We start from the raw sequence: 19,752 nt of genomic DNA on the forward strand, positions 1-19,752 counted from the left end.
GTCATAGAAAGTAAAAATGCAAGAGGGAAGTGATTTTTTTGTTGTTCTTTTTTTTTTTTTTTTCTTTTCTTTATGACCCCCCATTCTTTGTGCAGTTACCTGTAAGATGAAAGTGGGCTACCATGGAGTATTGTTTCTCTTTCACATTACAAAGATAATGAAATTGTAGTCTGTTTTTGCATTAAGTAAAAATCTTTCCCTATATAAACTGTACAAAAGGCAAAGATGCTGGTTCTTTGAAAATACAGTTAGCTGTTTTGGGTTTTATTTGGTATGTATTCTTCATAAATCTTGTTATACAATCCATCATAATAAATTAAGAGGAAAAAATGTATTTCATCTCAGTATAAAAGGTTGGTATACCCATAGTCATGCATCAGTGTTAGTTTACAAAGAATAATACTGTTTTAAAAGATCACAGACCTGCATAGAAATTTTCTTCCTTTTCTTCTGAGTTGGGAGAAGCCTTGCTTTAAGTGCTCCTTGATTTCTCTTCTAACAAATTGAAAAAATGCTGCATTCGGTGCTTAGGGTAGGAAGATGGATGAGTGACTGAGAGATAGATCATAAAGTATTCAGACTTTTAATATGTGGAATATCCCTGAAGATAAAGGGTATTTCATAACATTAATTAGGAAAGATACCTTAGTAGTTCAACAATATTAGAAGGAAAGACAGTATTTGTACATATGCAGTGGCATTTCAATATTAAGTAGAATTACCTGTTCTCTGAGCAGGTAAGGGTCTCTTAAATGTGAATACAGACTGTTGCGTAGCATCTGTAGCACAGTATTAAAATGAGCTTTCAGTTTTTGCTGGGAAGAAAATGGTAGAAAGAGAGAGGGGACAGATGGGAGGTGCTGCTATTTTATATGTGCAAAACTCCTTTTGGTTAAATTGGAAATACCTATTGCACACGTAAACTCTGTGTTACTAGCACTGGACCTTCTTGTTAAATGTTCCCAGTACGTACACTGTTAACTCGGGTGTTACTGAAGTACCACTGTTGAAAACTACATTTCAAATAAGACATGGCTAAGTGATTTGAGGGTTTAGGTAAATGGTGCTGTATTTCTTAGGATATACTCTTAATTGTGTCTGAAAAAGGCACAGTGTCCTTACTTTCAGGGAAATGGCTGAATCGGGACAATGCACTGGGTGTACTGTATTAATTGGATAGGGAAACCTTTTTTCAGAATGATAAGATCAAATTTCACAAATACTTAGTCACACATTTGGCTGAATGATATAGTGGATGTTACAATGGAGTGATACAGAGGGTGGTATCTGCACAGGGTCTTGATTAATTTTTTCTGCACATCTTTCAAGCACGTTCAAGCAATGTTCTCATTACTTCACAGCTAGTGTTCAGTGGGTTTGATAGGAAGCCGCAAAGATCTGTTAAAAGAGACTTGAGTTTCCTGGTCAATTTTTTTTTTTTTTTCCAATTCTTAGATAAATCAATGTTTTTGTAGTGACTAAAATCTTTTTGAGTGCTACTGAGATACCTCCACTTCTTTAACTGTAACTGAATTTGTAAAAGTTGCTATCAGTCCTAACTGGCTGTTCAGGTGTCTTGCACACTGAGCCTCCCGCAGAGACCTGCTGTAAATTGTGACGATGCAGGTGACACTCTGTTCACAATTCTTATAGCTTTCTTTGATTCACACTTTGAGGATTTAGAATCAAGAATACTGTTAGATGATGGAAAGGTATTTTCTGTTGGGAAAATTATGCATGATAAAGCTGGAGGAGATGGATGAAGATGTTCTCACCTCATACAGTGGTCACAAAGCATATTTCAAATGAGGCAGATAATGTTCCTAATTTTTTTTTTCTGGATGCTCTTTGCTAAGAAGAAAACAAATGGAATTTTTCTTCTGAATGCCTACATTCACAAAAGCACTTTAATAGAACTAGAACAAATGATGCTCAGCTCTCCTCCTGTTAAGAAATTGAGGGCTACTTGGAATGTAATTTAGCCCTATTTTTATTCCCTGAAAGCTCGTTTGTGTGGATGTTCATGTCATTTACTGAAATTTAATTTGCAAACAAGATTTACTTTAGTTCTGTTTTGAACTGCTAATGCATACAGAGATCAAAAAACCCAAGAGATGTTGGAGTTATTACTGCTCTTCTATGAGACTGTGAATCCATAAAAAATTACTTCAGTTCAGAAAATGAGAAAATTGCATATTAAGTATGTTCAGTCATGCATAAAATTATACTGTTGTGGTTATCAAGTGGTCAGCATTTTGGTTTCCTAAACACATGAATGAGAAAGCCTTTCTTCAGAAAATTCTTACCAGTTACATCACTATTTTCAGCCCCACCTCAGAAAGGGAAAATATCCTCTTTCTGTTTACATTGATTATGGTTGGAAGATCTGCTCTTGAGATACAAAATATTTGAGGCAGGTATTTCTAGAATAAAATTATTAGCTCAAATTTCTGCCATAATCTTGGGAGAGGGCGTTCTTACATCTTGTATGATTCAATTATTTGTTAATACAATTATTCTATTGTTGTGTTTTGCCTGTGAAGCTCTTGAACACAGTTATCAGAGATGCAATTTTATTTTTATTTTTTTTAAATGTCCAGGTCAAAATCTACCCAGCATGCTTCATGGCACAGGAATGAAGGCAAATCCTGACCAAAAGAAACAAGCAAATGGAGTAACACTTGCTCCAGAGGACACCTTACCTTTTCTTAAGTGCTACTGCTCAGGACATTGTCCAGATGATGCTATTAATAACACATGCATGTAAGTATTGCGTACAGGATAGAAGAGGCTCTTTGAAGGGGCTCATTTTTGTTCCTGAGAGAGCAAACTATCTGTAGAGTGCTAGCTGAGGTTCTGCCAGGTGATTTGACCATGATTTATTAGAAAGTCACTGGTTCTGTGGAGAGCTGAGCACTAAACCCCAGGGTCATCTGGATGTAAACAATACTGTTTTCACCGTACCTTAGAACCGTTTGCTGTTGTTTTGCCCAGCAACTGCTTTGAAGGAATGAGGTTTTAAGTAAACTGTAGCATTTTATAACTGGGTGAGTATTAAATGACCCAAATCTAAACCTTCTGATATGACTACCTGCTTGCTTAGTCTAATGTTTTTTCACCTAGTAGTCAAAAGGTAATGTTACCAACATGGCCATTTACTGAGAATTGTTGTTACGTGTTCATTAGTTGTAGAGTATGAGAGAAAGGCAGGGAAAAAAAAGACAAGCCTCTGAACATGTAAGGGCAGGAGGGTTGTTGTAACTTTGATAGGCTCAAGAATTCTAACAGACTTGCGCACTGATAATGTGTTTGCTTAAGATGACTTTTTCGTGTTGTGAAATGTCCCTGTTTTTCTTCTTTTTGCTTCATTTGCAGTTCCATTTTTAAGGCCGTTCTATTTTCTTCCTTAAGAATTAATATAAAGATACATAATAAAAAACATATTATTTGCTACTGTAATTTTAGTCTTCACTTCAACACGTAATATTAAGCCTCTCTAAAGCTGTCACTTGACAGATAAAGCAGTTTTTGTGGAACCTAAGAAGGTGGAATAAACACTAGTATAGTTTTAAAATGTAAACACAAGTAGTATTTTGCAAACATAGCTTTGCACCTAGAAAATGTTCAATTGGGATCCAGTATTTTGTCTTTCAGTTCCTTTGGTAGTTATTTTTTGCTTTTTATCGCCCTCTAGTGTCTGTAGTCAGTATTAGCCTTACTAATTTTTTGCCTCTGAACTAGCGGCTGTATAGATGACATTCTGATAATAAAGCTGTTAGAAAGTTAATAACACTTATGCAGCGTTGATGGGCAGGGTATTTTAGGGCATTATGCTTCCCAAATCTGCATTTCATTAGCTTCATTTAAATAAAAAAAAAAAGGCAAAGAAAAATATTCTGGATTTGTTTTTTTTTAATATCTGTATGGAGGGAATGAATGAACTTTGATTTACTTAATAAAATCTTACTTTTTCAGGTAGTGAAAGCACAGACCTACCATTGTGAATTAATTTGGGATTCCTTACAAATATTGTTGACAATTTCATGTAGGATAGAAACCAAAGCATTTGTATAAAGAGATAGTGGGTAATTGAAGTGCCTTTTTTTTTTTTTTTTTTTTAAATAATGTAATCTATTTGTTGTTGTCAGCTTCAGAAAGTGGGTTTGCGGGTTTGTTTGATTGTTTTGCCCTAAAGGCTGAATATTTGAGAGAGTTTATGCGGGAAAAGTGTAGCTGAGTTTTTGACCTTGAAATAGCCACCTTTCACATACTGGGACTTCTCTTTGAGAGTTTATCATTGCAGTTTCAAGAACAGACACAAGTGACTTTTAATATTTTTTTAAGCTATAAAATTGTAGTCAGTTTAGTCAGATCTTGTAGTCTTTTTTTTTTAGTCAGATCTTGGATCTTCCACCCCCTCAGTTGTTTCTGAATAACTGTGTATGTGTGGTTGGATACGAGCAGTCCTGAAGGGGGATGAGGAAGCAGACGACAGAATATTCGGGAGAAAACATCCCTACAGTGTTCTGTTTGAAAATACTGTGTGGGTCTTTTGTTCTCAAACTGTATGGTAACCACTATGTTAAAGAGGAATTTAACTAGATATTGTCATTCTAGTATTCTTAATGGGTTTGTGGTCAACTAATGCAGCATATTAAACAAACATCCTGGTAAAGCACAATTGATATGTTTATTCCAGAACTAATGGGCATTGCTTTGCTATCATTGAGGAAGACGAACATGGAGAACCCACGCTTGCTTCTGGCTGCATGAAGTATGAAGGTTCAGACTTCCAGTGCAAGGTAAAAAAATGAGATATCATTACAAATTTAGATCTCTGTGGAGATTATGTAGGGAAACCATATAAGCAGTTTAAATCTCTGTAGTTTACAACTGCAATCATAGAATTTTGCATGTTGCCACTTACCACTGAGGAGAATGGGACTTGAACAATCATGGGCGATTAGTGACAGAAGGGACACTTAATGGTGTTTGAACAAAGATTGGTATAGAATCTTAGGTTGTTGGAGTTCTCTGCAAGTATCTGTAAGCCACTGACAAAATGAGCGGAGGACATCAACCTTACACTTCTGTCAGCTGATTCCTGAGTTGAAGAGACAACTTTATAGTCAATCTAATTGATCTGCGTAGTTTATGTTTCAATGCAGAATTTCTTGATTGTTTTAATTTGGAATTTCCTGTTTTCTTCGGTTCATTTGACAGATGAGCATAATCATACAGAGGTGTCTTCACAGATTACACAAGAGCTTCATTAAAGTTTCATGAACATGTACATGGTTTATCACATCTGCATGTTTTCCTGTCCGACATATAACTTTTTTCCTTTCTAGAAGAGAAACGTATTGTTAATTGCATGAGTATAACTTGCTTTTAATTTAAAGAGGTATAATTAAGTAGACTGCTGTCTTTAGAACTTCTTTACCTATTACCAAAGTTGGAACTGAAAACACACTTAAGAAAGCAGTGATTTGTTTAGAAGACAGGAATATAGCGCTAGCTGGGCAAATGAATATTGCCTTGGAAACTGGATTTTGCTTTTTCTTTTGTCACATTGCTTACATTAAACAAAGCTTTCAGAGATAATCACCAGCCAGGTTGCTGCTTCCCCCCCTCCCCTTTCCAATATGCTGTCACTGGTTTGTATACTCAATTTTAAAATCTCTAGGACTTCAGTTTCTATATAATGTACATGTCAGTAGCACTGGTTTGGGGAAGCACTGTTGACTTCAGTTATAACTGTGAGTGTTTAAGGTTACTGCAAATCAGACTTGAGCTGTCATGGTGACCTCCTGAAATTGTTCTTGTATTTATATTAGTGTCTTACCTTCAGATTAATTTTCATGCCCTTCCATCTTTTATATGTTGTATTGAAGATGTTTTTGAAGCAAACAGTGCTGCTATGATGAGTGCAAGGGAAAAGCTTCTAAAGGGATTTGGGTTTTTTTTGTCTCACGAGCAGTATTTATTTAACATATGACTGGCTGCTTTTGACCAAGCTTAAAAATGTTGCAGTGCATGAAATAGCAACTTAAGTAGGAACCATCTCTTTCTGCGCACCACGTAAAAAAAAGTTCCATGAAAAATAAAAAAATGTGAACATAGAACATACGCATTAGGGGATGCTTGTCTGCCACTGTGAAGTTGTCTCTTACATTAAATAGTAAGGTTGAATTGTTTTGGCTTTTTTTTAATAAAATAGCTTAAACTTTTGTCTGTGCTGTTTTGTATCAGTAGCATCATCTGTCCCCATCCTAGGTGATCATTTCAAAATCTGAATGTTTACTCAATTCTCCTTCAACAGGACTCGCCTAAAGCACAATTGCGACGAACGATTGAGTGCTGTCGGACTGATTTCTGCAATCAGGATTTACAACCAACATTACCACCACTTGATAGTACAGGTAAACAGCTCCTAGATGTTCACACTGCTACTAATAAATGCTACTTGGATTCTGTTCATCCTGATGAACAGATAAAAATAAGGAGAAAACGTAACTGTAGTATTGCAGAGATCTGGTTTTTCCTTACTAAGTAATTTTGATATGAAGCTCTGTACTACACGTCATACTCTGTTTCCAGTGTTCCTTTGCTGCCACTTCCAAGTTAATCTTTTCCTCCATCAGTCTCTCATGGTATTTTTATTTTCATACTCAGTTTGCTCATATCTTGATTTGCATGTGATCTTTTGATCTGTTCTTATTCTGTTTCCACAACCTGCTCTCGTATTAAAATTATTTTCTTGAGCTCTGCTGTGCCTTTGCCATGATGAATGTATCTTAAAAAAGTATTCTGACATTATTAACTATTATCTACTCTAAGTTCATTCTCTTCTTTCTGTTGCTTCCAGTGAAAAGAGTTTATATTTTCATGCACTTACTCATTCATTACTAGGCAAGTTGTACTGGTTTAAGTGTTGGTTAATACCTTCTCAGAATCTTACTGCTGTAAATCCTTCATTACTATTTCTAAGAACTAACAAGAGTCAACCAAACCCAACAACTCCAAAATCTCAAGTTAAATCCTTTTTTTTTTTTTGTCATGGCACAAATGACATTATCTCTACTTTCCTGATGTAAATACTTACTTTGATACTAAAATACCATAAATTTTGTGTAACTTCATATGAACTGATATGTTACATGCACCAGCTGTCATGCTCCTTTCTGACGTTTTGCAAGACATCCTGTCGCAGAATCACAGACTGGTTGAGGGTTGGACAGAACCTCTGGAGATCATCTGGTCCAGCCCCCCTGCTCAAGCAGGACAACCTAGAGTCAGTTACACAGGACCATCTCTGGAGAGCTTTGGAATATCTTCAAGGAGGGAGATGCCATGGCCTCCTTAGGCAGCATGTTTTGGTGCTTGATCACCCTCGCAGTAAAGAAGTATTTCCTGATGTTTAGACAAAACCTCCCGTGTTTCAGTTGTTTAATTAATAGACTTTGGAAAATTAACTTTTTTTTTCTTTTTAAATAGATGGACTTTTTGATGGCAGCATTCGTTGGATGGCAGTGCTGATTTCTATGGCAGTCTGCATAATTGTCATGATCATCTTATTTAGCTGCTTTTGTTACAAGTAAGGAAAGCGCTTTTTTAATTGGCAATGTTTTTAATTTCCCCAAAGAGTGTGAACAGTTATTTTGTAAATGTACTCAGTTAATCATATGTATTTCTGACAGAAATATACCGGAAGTGAAACTGTTGTAACTTAATTTCACATTTCTGTGGATAGCAGTTTGCATTGCTAGGTAACGTGAAATCTCTGCAGCATAGACTTTAAGTGAATTTGATCCTTTCCTCTGGCTACAAAGTGTTTACAGTTTTCTAAGTTACATATAACTTTGGTGCTATAGCATCCAGTAAATGGGATTATCTTAATGCTTTTTATGTTTTTGGATCTTCAGTCACTTTTGATTGTTAAATTCCCTCTATTTCTGAGATTTACCTTTGTGAAGTGCTTTTGCAAACCTAAAGTGACGTATAACTTTTCCTTTTTCTGCTGTGTTTCAAAACAGCTGAGCTATGGCAATTCATGCAGGTGCAGTTTAAGAGATGATGCCTGCTGCTGTCAGCTCCAGTCCTGTGCTGGAGAGATGATTGTTGTTCTAACAATTTCGGTAGAAACGTGCATGTGCCAGCCTCATCTGCCGTGGTCCAAGGTTCAGTTTGTTAGTTTAAACCAAAACCAGCGATGTTATGCTAGTAACGCTGGTGGTGAGCTGTGTATTAAAAATGCTGGGTTTCTGCCTGACTCATAATAAACTGATGTGCCTCTACATGCGTTACAACAACTTCTTAATACTAAAAAACTATGTAAGTTACATTTCTGAAAAAAAAGGTACAGTAAAAAAAAAAAAATTGCCTAGCTCAATTTACAACATATATTGAAGAGTGTTTTGGAGTTGAGCTTCACTTCTCCTGTTATTTTTTGCAGGCATTACTGTAAGTCAATGGCAAAGAGACACTGTTATAATCGTGACCTGGAACAAGATGAAGCATTTATTCCAGCTGGGGAGTCATTAAAAGACCTTATTGACCAGTCACAGAGTTCTGGGAGTGGATCAGGACTACCGTTGTTGGTAAATCAGAAACTAATGTTTTTTTCTTCACTGAACTTCTCTCCATCAAATACAAAGTTTGGTTTGTACCTATAGCGTAGAACAAAGCAGTTTATCCATACAGTATGTTCATTATTTTATATAAAATTACTGTGAAAGGCACAGTACAAGCTAAACATGTACAAAAGCCGTTCTTACATGTAAATAAAATGAAGTGCAAAATTAGATTATATTTTGGAAAATCTGTTGGCATCAGCAAAATTTAAAGAAAAATCAGAGCTTACGGACATAAAGATAAAAATGCAATGAATTGAGTATCAAATTCAGCAAACTCCAAGGTATTTCTTTTCTTAGTATTTGCTGTCTGATAAAATAGATTTGTTTTTTATTTGCCGAATCATAATTTTTTATTCACCTTCCTATATAATACTTGCATAAAAATTAGCCAGTGAGACAGATGACTGTAATTCTTTATAAAATAGAAACAACTAGAATGCAGGAGAATGCATCTGAATTAAATAAGAAGTTGAGCTGATTTAATCTTTAGGGGTTTGTTATACAACTCTTCCTTGGAGGCAGCTATAATGAGTTTGAAATGGGAATAACGGAAAAATAATATAGACAAATTTTACAATGGGATCAAAATTCAAAGCAATCCAAGCTTGAGAGCTAGCTTGTCCAGGTGCTTTTGGTTAATCGTTGGGTTTCCCTCTTCCACCTTCCCCTCATTTTTTTTTTCTTTCTTTTTTTTTTTTTTCCTTCCCTAGGTTCAGCGCACTATTGCCAAACAAATTCAGATGGTGAGGCAAGTTGGAAAAGGACGATATGGTGAAGTGTGGATGGGTAAATGGAGGGGTGAAAAAGTTGCAGTGAAAGTGTTTTTCACCACGGAAGAAGCCAGTTGGTTCCGAGAAACAGAGATTTACCAAACTGTTTTAATGCGTCACGAAAACATCCTTGGTAAGGAAGCAGCACGTTGTTTGGCTACTGGAGGGCTTGTGTGAAGATGAAGGAGGAGGAGTTCTTAGTGGGTGGCTTGAGGGGTATGTGGTGGCTTCTGTGGAATGATCAGATGGGTGTCCTGTAATGTATGCTAATAAAATATTATTAAAAGGGTAGAATCTTGCTGCTCTTGGTTGCAAATGTGCCTGCAATCTTTTTGCTGGAAGACTGGAATGGTAACTTCATGCGTAGTTGAAATCTGAGCTTTACATTATTAGTTTTCATAAAGGTAACAGGTATCTTATGATACACTCCAAGACAATATAGCTTTAGGAGCTCTTACTAAATCTGTTGTATAAAAAAATTGTGTACAAATAAATTGTAACTTTGTTTTTATATTTCATAGGCTTCATAGCTGCAGATATTAAAGGCACTGGCTCCTGGACACAGCTTTACTTGATTACAGATTACCATGAAAATGGATCATTGTATGATTTTCTGAAATGCACCACGCTAGACAACAGGGCTCTCCTCAAACTGGCGTATTCTGCTGCATGTGGCCTGTGCCATCTACACACAGAAATTTATGGGACACAAGGCAAGCCTGCTATTGCACACAGGGACCTGAAGAGTAAAAACATCTTGATAAAGAAAAATGGAACCTGCTGCATTGCTGACTTGGGTCTTGCAGTCAAGTTTAACAGGTAGATGAACAAACCCTCTGTAATGGGAAAACTTTTGTGTTTTGTTTGGGTTTTTTTAATGCGCCAGATGTCAAATTTGTAAGGAAGACGGAGTAATTTGATTGCATGCTTTCAGTTTTTTTCAGTTTTGAGAGTAAAATGCTGCTGTTCCTTTGAATGCTGGTAAGCATCAAGATGAAAATAAGTTAAGAGAACAATGAAATGACTCTTGTGGAAAATAAAAGTAGCTTTGTAAAGGAAAGGAAGAGGAGGCTAATCATTTGTCACTCAAAACTGGCCTTTCATAATAATTACTATAATGTAGTTTCATTATAGATTAACTCATAGAAAATCTGAACAGTGTAAAGGGAGTTGAAACTTAATTGAAAAAGTAATGCTACAATAGTATTATAGAATACTTTTTTAGGTTCAATGGAACCAGAGAATTGTCTTTTGCTGCAATAGAGCCTGAAAGAAAACATAAGCCTAAGTGTAGTATTGAGAGGGAAAGAAAATAAAGAATTTGATTTGTAAAAGGGACCTTTGCAGTGTAATGGTTGCATCATACAGGATTTCATACCGTGTCTTGTAATAGTCCGAAATTCACTAACTTCTTGATATTTTCATATAGTGACACAAACGAAGTTGATGTTCCCTTGAATACTAGAGTGGGAACAAAACGTTACATGGCTCCAGAGGTCCTAGATGAAAGCCTGAATAAAAACCATTTCCAGCCATACATCATGGCTGACATCTACAGTTTTGGGCTGATCATTTGGGAAATGGCTCGGCGCTGCGTCACAGGAGGTAAACTTTTAAATATTCTGTATAAAATCTTCCAGGCCCTTGTCTCACTTTAACAATACTTCTCCAGGAAATAATATAACAAGCCTGCTATATCAACAGGCTTGCATTCTTTAAATGCAGTAGTAACAGTCTGTCCAGACCACAGCTTGAAAAATCACTGAACTTTTTGATTGTTACACTTAAGCATTTCAAGCTTTTTTTCCTCGTTGAAACAGCAGAGTGACTGGTCTAGGAGAAATAGTGGGATGCAGATATATTTCACTCTCTATTATTAATAAAACTTTTAAAATGTAATTGATAAGGTATTATTCTTCTGTTATACTTTCTTGCCTTTCTGATGTAATTCGGTTTTCTCCTTACACGTATTTTTGTGATTTGTCCTTCCTTTTCTTTCACTCTTCTTTTGTGACCTTATAGATCTTTACTTGTATTCTCTTCTTCTTCCATCTTACACTTTCCCTCTGTTTCTTTGTAGCATGTGGTAGATTAGAAGATGTCAAACTCTACATTGAGTATCAAAGTCAAAGGGGCTGCAAGGAATTCTTGTAGCTATTAAACTTAATATTCATAATATTGGAGTTTTTCTGGGAAATGTCTGATTGTTATAGTGAAATTTTCAGATTTTCATCACATACAACACTGTGCTGGGTTTGCCTTGACGCAAAACTGAGTTAACTTTTGCTCCTGGCTAAGGAAATCTCAGAGTAGATATATAGATTATTTTTTTTTTTTATTTTTTTGTAATGGTTCGTGATCTTTCACAATTATCTCCAGGTATTGTTGAAGAGTATCAGTTGCCATATTATGACATGGTGCCAAATGATCCATCCTATGAGGACATGAGAGAAGTGGTGTGTGTCAAACGCCTCCGCCCAGTAGTATCGAATAGATGGAATAGTGATGAAGTGAGTATGCTCAAAGGAAAAATTAGTTCAGTTTGTTCACTAGTATGGAAGGGTATTTTAGTTTAATAAATACTAAAACATTGTTAAATAGGGACTACGTTCAGCCATTCTGATATTTTGAAAACCTCACAGCAACAACAGGAGAAAGATATGTTTGAAGTCAACTCAAAATACTGTCTTTTTTTAATGTATCTTTTCAGTAATCTAAGGGGATTATATCTTTATGCAGCATTGAAGTGTATGAATACTGCTCTGGGATCTTCTTTTTAGTCAGCAGAATATTTTTCAGAGTTTTGATTGGAGCTAAAACTTAAATGAGTTTTTAATGGGTTTTATTAGTCTTAATGTATATAGCATATTGGCTTGTCACTTAAGGTGTTTCATGGAATACGAAACAATTTCTTTGTGTTTGTAGATTTCCTCTTTTTTTCTTTTTTACTGTACATTCCAGGGCAACTATGCTGTAACTAAAATATTAAAATTAAGCATGCTTGAATACAGTAACTAAGATGTAACTATTTCACATAGCAAGCTAGATATGCCATATCCTTTTTTCCCCAAATTCTTGATTTCTTTTCGGATTTCCCAATTTTTTCCATATTATTTTTTGACTGCTGAAAGAACTTTTGTCGTATCTTCGTTTTCTGCGGGAAAAGTTCTCCACAGTTTTTCTGACATATATATGGACATTTTCCTACTTATTGCTACCGGTTTTGTACTGCTGTTCTTGAGTTGTAATGATAAGTTCTGGTAACGCTTCTTTGTGAAACTAAAGAAACGCTTCAGTTAGTGCCAGCTACTGTAATACCAGGCAGTGAAGGGGAGGAAACAGAAGGAGTGGGACATGGTTGCTGGTGGGGTGTTTTGGGTTTTTTTCAGTTGATGTATTTATAATAGTTCTCTGTCAGCAATTTTGGAGAAAATGTAGAAGTTGCACATTTGGACTTCAGAGGTCTATAATTTGGGCTTGGCAGCAAACCAAAAGTATACACCTCTCAGGTCTGTCACTTGTTACAATACTGTTCCTTTGTTTCTTATTTTACAGTGTTTAAGAGCAATATTGAAATTAATGTCTGAATGCTGGGCTCATAATCCTGCCTCACGGCTCACTGCCTTGAGGATCAAGAAGACGCTTGCCAAGATGGTGGAGTCACAAGATGTAAAGATTTGACATAGTAAACAGACATGGGAGAGCAAAGGTGGACTCCTAGATCTTTTCACTCAAAAATGGGTGAGACCTATGTGGAAAGAGGAAATAACTGAGATTCAGTGTATTTTCTCAGCACATTTCTACAGGCTGCTAATCAAATCTTTCAGTACTTCATAGACTGTGATACTGAGAGCATCTGTACGCTACATGCTACGTATATGGACAGCCTTGATAAAATACACATTTTGTTTTTGTTTGAGCTGCATTGAGACTTCAGTCATACTTAGTGAGTCTCCAGTAAAACTCTGGGTACTGAATTGAATGTTCAGATTACAGTGCTTTCTGTGAAAGCCTAACAAGCTATATGGATTCAACAGAGATGGAGAATATAAGCTTTTTTTTGCCTTCTACCTGATAAAACCTAGTCAATCCATGCAAGTTTTTGTGAAACAGCCTGTACGTTATGAATCTGTTTGTGATACTACTCAGTTTAACAGTTCCTTATGCCTTTATGTGTGTGCCAGGATTATTTTGCTGTCATTTGGAATAGATAAGAAACCATTTAAATGAACAAAGTTTTATGGTCAGGGCTCTGCATTTTGTGGCTTCACAATCGGAGATTTGCTACAGAATTTACTCCTTGCCATTAAGTTATCTTCCAGAATCTCAGTTTTAATTTTATTTCTATTCTTGGTTTGGTCACAAGGAGAACTGTAAAAATGTGAACCATTAACATATTAAGGAATGCCTGCCGGAGTCTGTAGAGAGCTTGAAACAATCTTTTTTAGACGTATAGACTGCCTTGGTCATCTCACTTACAGTCTAGTCAGCTCCGTAATTGGCAAATTTGGCATATTTTTCACAGTGCCACATACAACCAGTGTTTTTGCTGTAGAATACTTAACATCTCAACAGAAAGACCATCGATGACGTGTTTTGCCTTTCTACTTTATTGGGACTCACTGGTAGGTGTCTGCAATGCTCTGAACTTTTTTCCATACAGGAAGGAATCAGTCAGCTGTAGGAGCGTGCTTGTTCATCATCTGACAAAACCAGGCAGAAGATGAGTTTTGAAAGGCTTGAGAACAAGTCTAGTTTACAGACACAACAGAGGGAAGGCAGGAGACGCAGGCCAGGCACTTGGAAGGTTAGAGAATACAGTCAAAGTCAAGGCCAGGAGAACTGAGTATGTGAACTGTTGAAGATAATATCCACAACGTGCAGGAGATTTTGAGCTGGCTTGTCCCGATGTACGTGTGGGAGGCTACATCTGTGGGCCACTTAGTGGACAGCTGCAAAACGCAAGATTTGAGACAAGGTAAATCAGTGGGTGTTTTAAGTTTTACTTAGGCACGTTTGAGAGGAATGGCATTGAAAGATAATCCATGCAGATAAAGTAAGTCAACATAATTGCAAAATTTAGTCCTATTGTGCCAACTATTTGGCATGCACAGGAAATTGTAGTTCCCTCCTTTTCTTCACAGATCCAGACAAGTTGATTAAAAACCAGAACCCCTCCATGAGGTTACTGTAAAGGCAGAATTACTGATTTATAACTCTTTTGGCACTTCTACTTTGAAGTTAGAAAATAGTACTATAACTCCAGTTGAAGCTTCAAATGCGTGAATCATCGGAAGAATGAACACACAGTATTGGAACCATTGAACTTATTTGATAATTTAAGTGCCTATAACTTTGTACTGTAAATCTTGTTCTAGATAACTTTAAAAAGGGAAGTTATTTATATGGTGTGTTTTGTGCTTTAGTGAACAAAAAACCACTTAGTCCTAGGTACATGTGTACAATTATATACATGCACACACACACACGCCATAGTTGAGATTTGAAGAAAAAAGTTAGGAATAATATTAAAAATGATGAAAAAATGTTAAAACTTCAGATTGATTTATGCCAGATTTTTGTTGTCTTAAAATATGTACATGGAGATTGTTTTGATATGTGTTTAAATTTCCCTTGAAAATACAACTGATAGAAAACAATGTAATACAGAACTAAAGTGATTTGTGAACAATTACAGCTTTCTAACATGTTATTTTTTTGTTCTTATTCTGTAGTTCACATAATGTAAATGGTCAGGCAAAAGATTGCAGTATTTTTATTTTCTATTGTGATGTACAGACTTTATTTAACAGTTCTACATATTTTATAGAAAACTAGCTATTTCGAGGGACATGTCTTTTTTTAAAAAAAATAAAGTCATTACTTTTGTTCAGTAATGTCTTTAAGTATTAATACGTATTCTCACAGAAAAGTTCATAGGCGTGTCAGCCATGATTTTAACTTATTTGAAAACAGCAAGAGATATGTGATATTTTGCCACAATTCTCATGATAAAGGACTTTTTAAAAGAAAATTTCTCCGTCCATTGCCAAGAAATGTGTGATGAGTTTGAAATTGTTACTCATGTCTTCGCACATAATTTTTGCACAGGTAGTTGGAAAATATTTGGTATGAGCCAAAAAAAGTAAGAGTTAAGCTTTTCTTTTTTTACCCCCTTCTCTAGGATTTTTATCGATAAGAAGGAAAAATGTTTGTGTAAATACCCTGCTAGCTTAAACTTTCAGAGCATGGAGGTCTATTTAAATTAACCCATTCCTATTTAGAATATTTTTTTATTTCTTCTAGAAGTTGCCACAAAATTATTAACTGTAAACTTGTTTTATGAATTTTTTAATTCAATTCATTTTTTCCCAAGTCTTCAGGAAGCCATTGCTGGAAGTGTGAATTCCGATAGTTTTTAATTATCCACATAATTTCTCCTCCATTGTTTAGGCATTTTCAAGGCAATAGGATGGTGATCTTTGGTAGACATCTTAAGACTTGAATTGATTTACACATTCACTTTAATGCAGAAGATGTGAGCTGACTGCTACGAAGATGGTCTTTGAGGGAAAAACCCCTTAATTTTTCAGCATTTCAGTTACTAGATTCATACTCGGACGTATCATGCATGTGCAGTTGTCATGGTCCTGAACAGGAGCTGCTAGATCTTTAGCATTCCGTGATTCCCCGATATTCCCAAAAATGTTACCGCTAAAGGACCTGGTTACATAAAGCACTTGAGCACGAATGTACATTCCATGCAAAGTCATTCACTCTTTGGAGTCTAAGTGTGTCTATACTGATATTTTAGCAATCATTTGGAAAAAAAATCTTTGCTTAAAGTTAGCCCATTAATTTTTACGTAATTAAGCATCCTTAGTGCAAATTCTAAAGCTAAGTTGTTGCTTTATGCAGAACTGTGGAGTTCGGAAGCCTTTAAGGTCAGGGAGGGGTAATAGGATTTTTCTGTTGGAGTGTGATTAGTCTCATTTGCGTCAAAATTTTAAGCATTTGTCATCCAAAAAAATTATCACCCAAAACTGGCAAATGTGTTTTCATTCTATTTTTTTTAATATAAAAATCAGAAGTGTGGAAAATATCTTCGGGAGTCTCAAGATTGTGCCTTGGAAGTTCTTAAACATTCACATATGGAGGGGTTTTATTTATTTATTTGTTTATTTAACCCGCTCCATGTGATTTCAGTTAAGTGGAAAATAATTGGAGTCGCTTATATAATTCTTACTGTTACAGCAACTGAAAGGAAAGTTTCTGTGTTCCTGGTTAACTTGTGAATTCCACAAGAAACATGGTAGTCCTACAGAAAAATGTAGGCTTACATTTTGAGTTTATGCCGAGTTTTACTCAATATGTAATTTTTCCTGAGTTTTACTCAAGAAACTGACGTTTTTCCCCTATCTCTGTCACTTTTTCCCAATTATTTTCTTAGTCTATTTTGAGGTATTGAATAAAATATAAAATCAATATTTTAAGTTGCCTCCATAGTAGTCTAGAATAAAATTTTAGATCTTGATCTAATTGACCGTTTGAATGTGTTTATAAAACAAATCATTTGGATACATTTCATCTACTCTGTCTTCATAGACTGTATTTTAACGGTCTAAAATGTTCGAAAAGCAAAGATACTGAGTTAAAAAGCATTCTTTGGCTACTGCAGATGGTTTTAAAGGGAAGTTACCTGCTTATCGTCTTCAACTGTTAAGAATGATTTAGCACTTCCTCATTCTTCTGTCAGTGCCTGTGGAGTCAAGTCTTTCTCCTGTGCCCATGATCTTTATTGCAAATAGGGGTGATGTCTAAAAATGGCTGGCAATGTTGCACAATACAGTGCTTTATGGAGCCATGGTGTATTAGCCTTGGTTGGTATTGCAGAAGTGGAGTGCACATTACTTCTAATTTTTGAACGAATCTCATGTACTTGTTGCTTTGTAATATTTTGCCTTTGAATGCAATTACAGAAGCCCACATCATGTAGTGACATTTGTGCTCTGACATGCCGTGCCCAAAATGAAATGTACTATATTGTATACAAGAAGAATAAATAACATTGTAGTTAACCTAGAGAAGATGTAAATAAAATATGAAAGAAGAGTGGAACGAGACAAATGGTCACACTCTTGTGTGTGTTATATGCCAGAAGTGTAGAATACTCCTTTAAAAATGTAACACACTAATGTATTTTGTACAGCATCTGCTTTAGAAGGTGCCTTATTGAGTTTACCATGAATTGCTTGTTCTGTACACAAATTATGTCCAATGTATCATTTTTAAGTAAATAACCTTATTTTAGTACACATTAGTTATGTGTTTTGTTACTATAAGATTCTGCCTTAAAAATGTAATGACTTGGAAATCGTAATACTGTGACTAAATAATTCCCTACTTTTTAATACCTCGTTTATGTTTTTTTTTCCCCACAGTCTTTGAATAAGTTGTTAATGATCACTTTTATTGTTCAGTGGTGTTCAGAATTATTTGGTGCTCTATGAGTTCAGGCTCTGTATTCCTTGGACAAAATTTGGGCACAACAGTAAAACCAATGTTTCCTTCTTCTGATTTTCATCGCTGGTTTATAGCAAAGCCAGAAGCAAGTCAAAATTGAGTAGTACTTTTACTTGAGCATATCCTGGTTCACTACACGTTGGTTTTATCCATATAAATTTGCTTCAAGCTCTTCAAGTAAAAAAAGAAAAAGGGGTGGGAGGATTCTGTAATTGGTATTTGTTCCTTCTGTATGCAACATTCTTTTTGTGTAGTGATATCCAAGTTAAGAGGTTTGAGCTAATATATTTAGGTACTCTTGGTTATAAAATTATACAGGTGCTTATGTATAGCCTGCTAAATTCACTCTGGTTTTTATGATTCAAGCAAATGAAGACCAATCAAGGGGATATCTCATCTGTGAGTACACAACTATATAAAATCTCAGAATTTGTTTTCTCATTGCAGAAATGTATCGGCTACTACTGTTGTTAGAGTTCACTTTTAGTTTGCAAGCAGGAAGAAGTTAAGATCAATTTCTATTCTCTTTTTGCTGTTGTTCAGAAATAATCTTGGCTTTAAAGATAGGCTTATTTACAGTAGCTAGAAAGTGTTGATATGTGAACATCATGTAAACTGTTCTCAGTACATTATAAAGATAATTATAACACTTTTTTATGTAAATTCCAGTATTAAATTTTGCATTAGAGTTCTGGAAGGTATAGTTGAAGACTGTATGTAGTTTTAAACCTTTTTTCCCTCAATACGCAATACCAGGAAATTAAACTATTGTGTAGTTTGTGGAATATCTTCACTAATTACACTGATAATGGTTAGATTGAAAACTGGGATTTTTACATTAGCATTACAGCAGGACATAATGAAAATACTGTGGGTAACTGAAACTTTTTGCACCAGTCTTTTTGTCGAGCGCTTAATTTTTTCCCCCACCAGTGTTGCTTCTTAAAGTGACCACAGGATGGTGCTATAGCCTAAAGACATGAAGATCCTTTTCAAAAAACTTGGGGGTTTTGATAAATGAAAATAAATTCTACTGCCTGCTAATAATAAACATCAAAATGTTTGTGTATGATTATTTTTGACCTCTATATAAAAACATGTTATCGATGAGCTTGCATCAATCTTTAAGAACTGAAAGAGACATATCCAGTGACATGTCTAAAACAATCCACGTTTATTTTGTGTGCAAGCCAAAAAACATACTGAGTAGTTGGTGAATTGAATTGCAAGCTTTTAAATAAATTGAAGAAGCATCACTAATTTCATACAGGATCAGATTTAATTTCATTAATCCCTTATGCAGCTTTATCTTCACCTCCCTGCAAATTACCACTTCAGTCTTTCTCACTGATGTTAATGTAGTAAGTCAATAGCAGCTGTGACTCTGAGTCACAAGAGGACCACTACTGTGGGCTGACCACCTCATGAACCTGGTTCATGAGTGGTGACCACCATGGACTTCAGAAGCTGCCTTGATGTGGATATCTGAAATGAGTTCAGATGAAAAACTGATTGCAGAATTCAGGCACTGATGGATGTATAGAGGATAAAATTGTTGGTGTACAATGGGTACTTGCATTTTGAGTAATGGAAGGAGATCATCTTAGTAGTGGAAAAGAAAAAAACGTTAGGAGACTTTAATTCTGAAATGTAAAGCATTATAAGATACTGACATTCATAAGGCAGTAAAAGTTTCAGTAAGAAAATAATTACACAAAGTCATTAAGATGCATAGCCAGCTTTGTTTATCTTTTATAAAGCTTAGTGGTTTGATCTGGAAATCCAGAGACCTGAGCTATCGGCAGTGTTTTCTGGCAGTTGCA

At 35.5% G+C, this 19,752-nt stretch overlaps 1 protein-coding gene across 2 annotated transcripts in view; it reads left to right on the forward strand.

Moving 5' to 3' along the window:
• BMPR1A (bone morphogenetic protein receptor type 1A) overlaps positions 1-19,402 on the forward strand; it is an 86,405-nt gene extending 67,003 nt beyond the window's left edge. For both annotated transcript variants that reach the window (XM_054206936.1, XM_054206937.1), the window contains exons 4-13: positions 2,601-2,763; positions 4,700-4,802; positions 6,323-6,422; positions 7,498-7,597; positions 8,456-8,600; positions 9,347-9,539; positions 9,928-10,225; positions 10,836-11,011; positions 11,786-11,916; positions 12,962-19,402. In XM_054206936.1, coding sequence (XP_054062911.1) covers positions 2,601-2,763; positions 4,700-4,802; positions 6,323-6,422; positions 7,498-7,597; positions 8,456-8,600; positions 9,347-9,539; positions 9,928-10,225; positions 10,836-11,011; positions 11,786-11,916; positions 12,962-13,087 — 1,535 coding nt within the window. In that variant the 3' untranslated portion in view covers positions 13,088-19,402. The remainder of the gene's footprint in view (positions 1-2,600; positions 2,764-4,699; positions 4,803-6,322; positions 6,423-7,497; positions 7,598-8,455; positions 8,601-9,346; positions 9,540-9,927; positions 10,226-10,835; positions 11,012-11,785; positions 11,917-12,961) is intronic.
• Positions 19,403-19,752: the final 350 nt, after the last annotated feature.

The sequence above is a fragment of the Rissa tridactyla genome, chromosome 6, assembly GCF_028500815.1.
Source record: "Rissa tridactyla isolate bRisTri1 chromosome 6, bRisTri1.patW.cur.20221130, whole genome shotgun sequence".
Classification (NCBI taxonomy): Eukaryota; Metazoa; Chordata; class Aves; order Charadriiformes; family Laridae; genus Rissa; species Rissa tridactyla.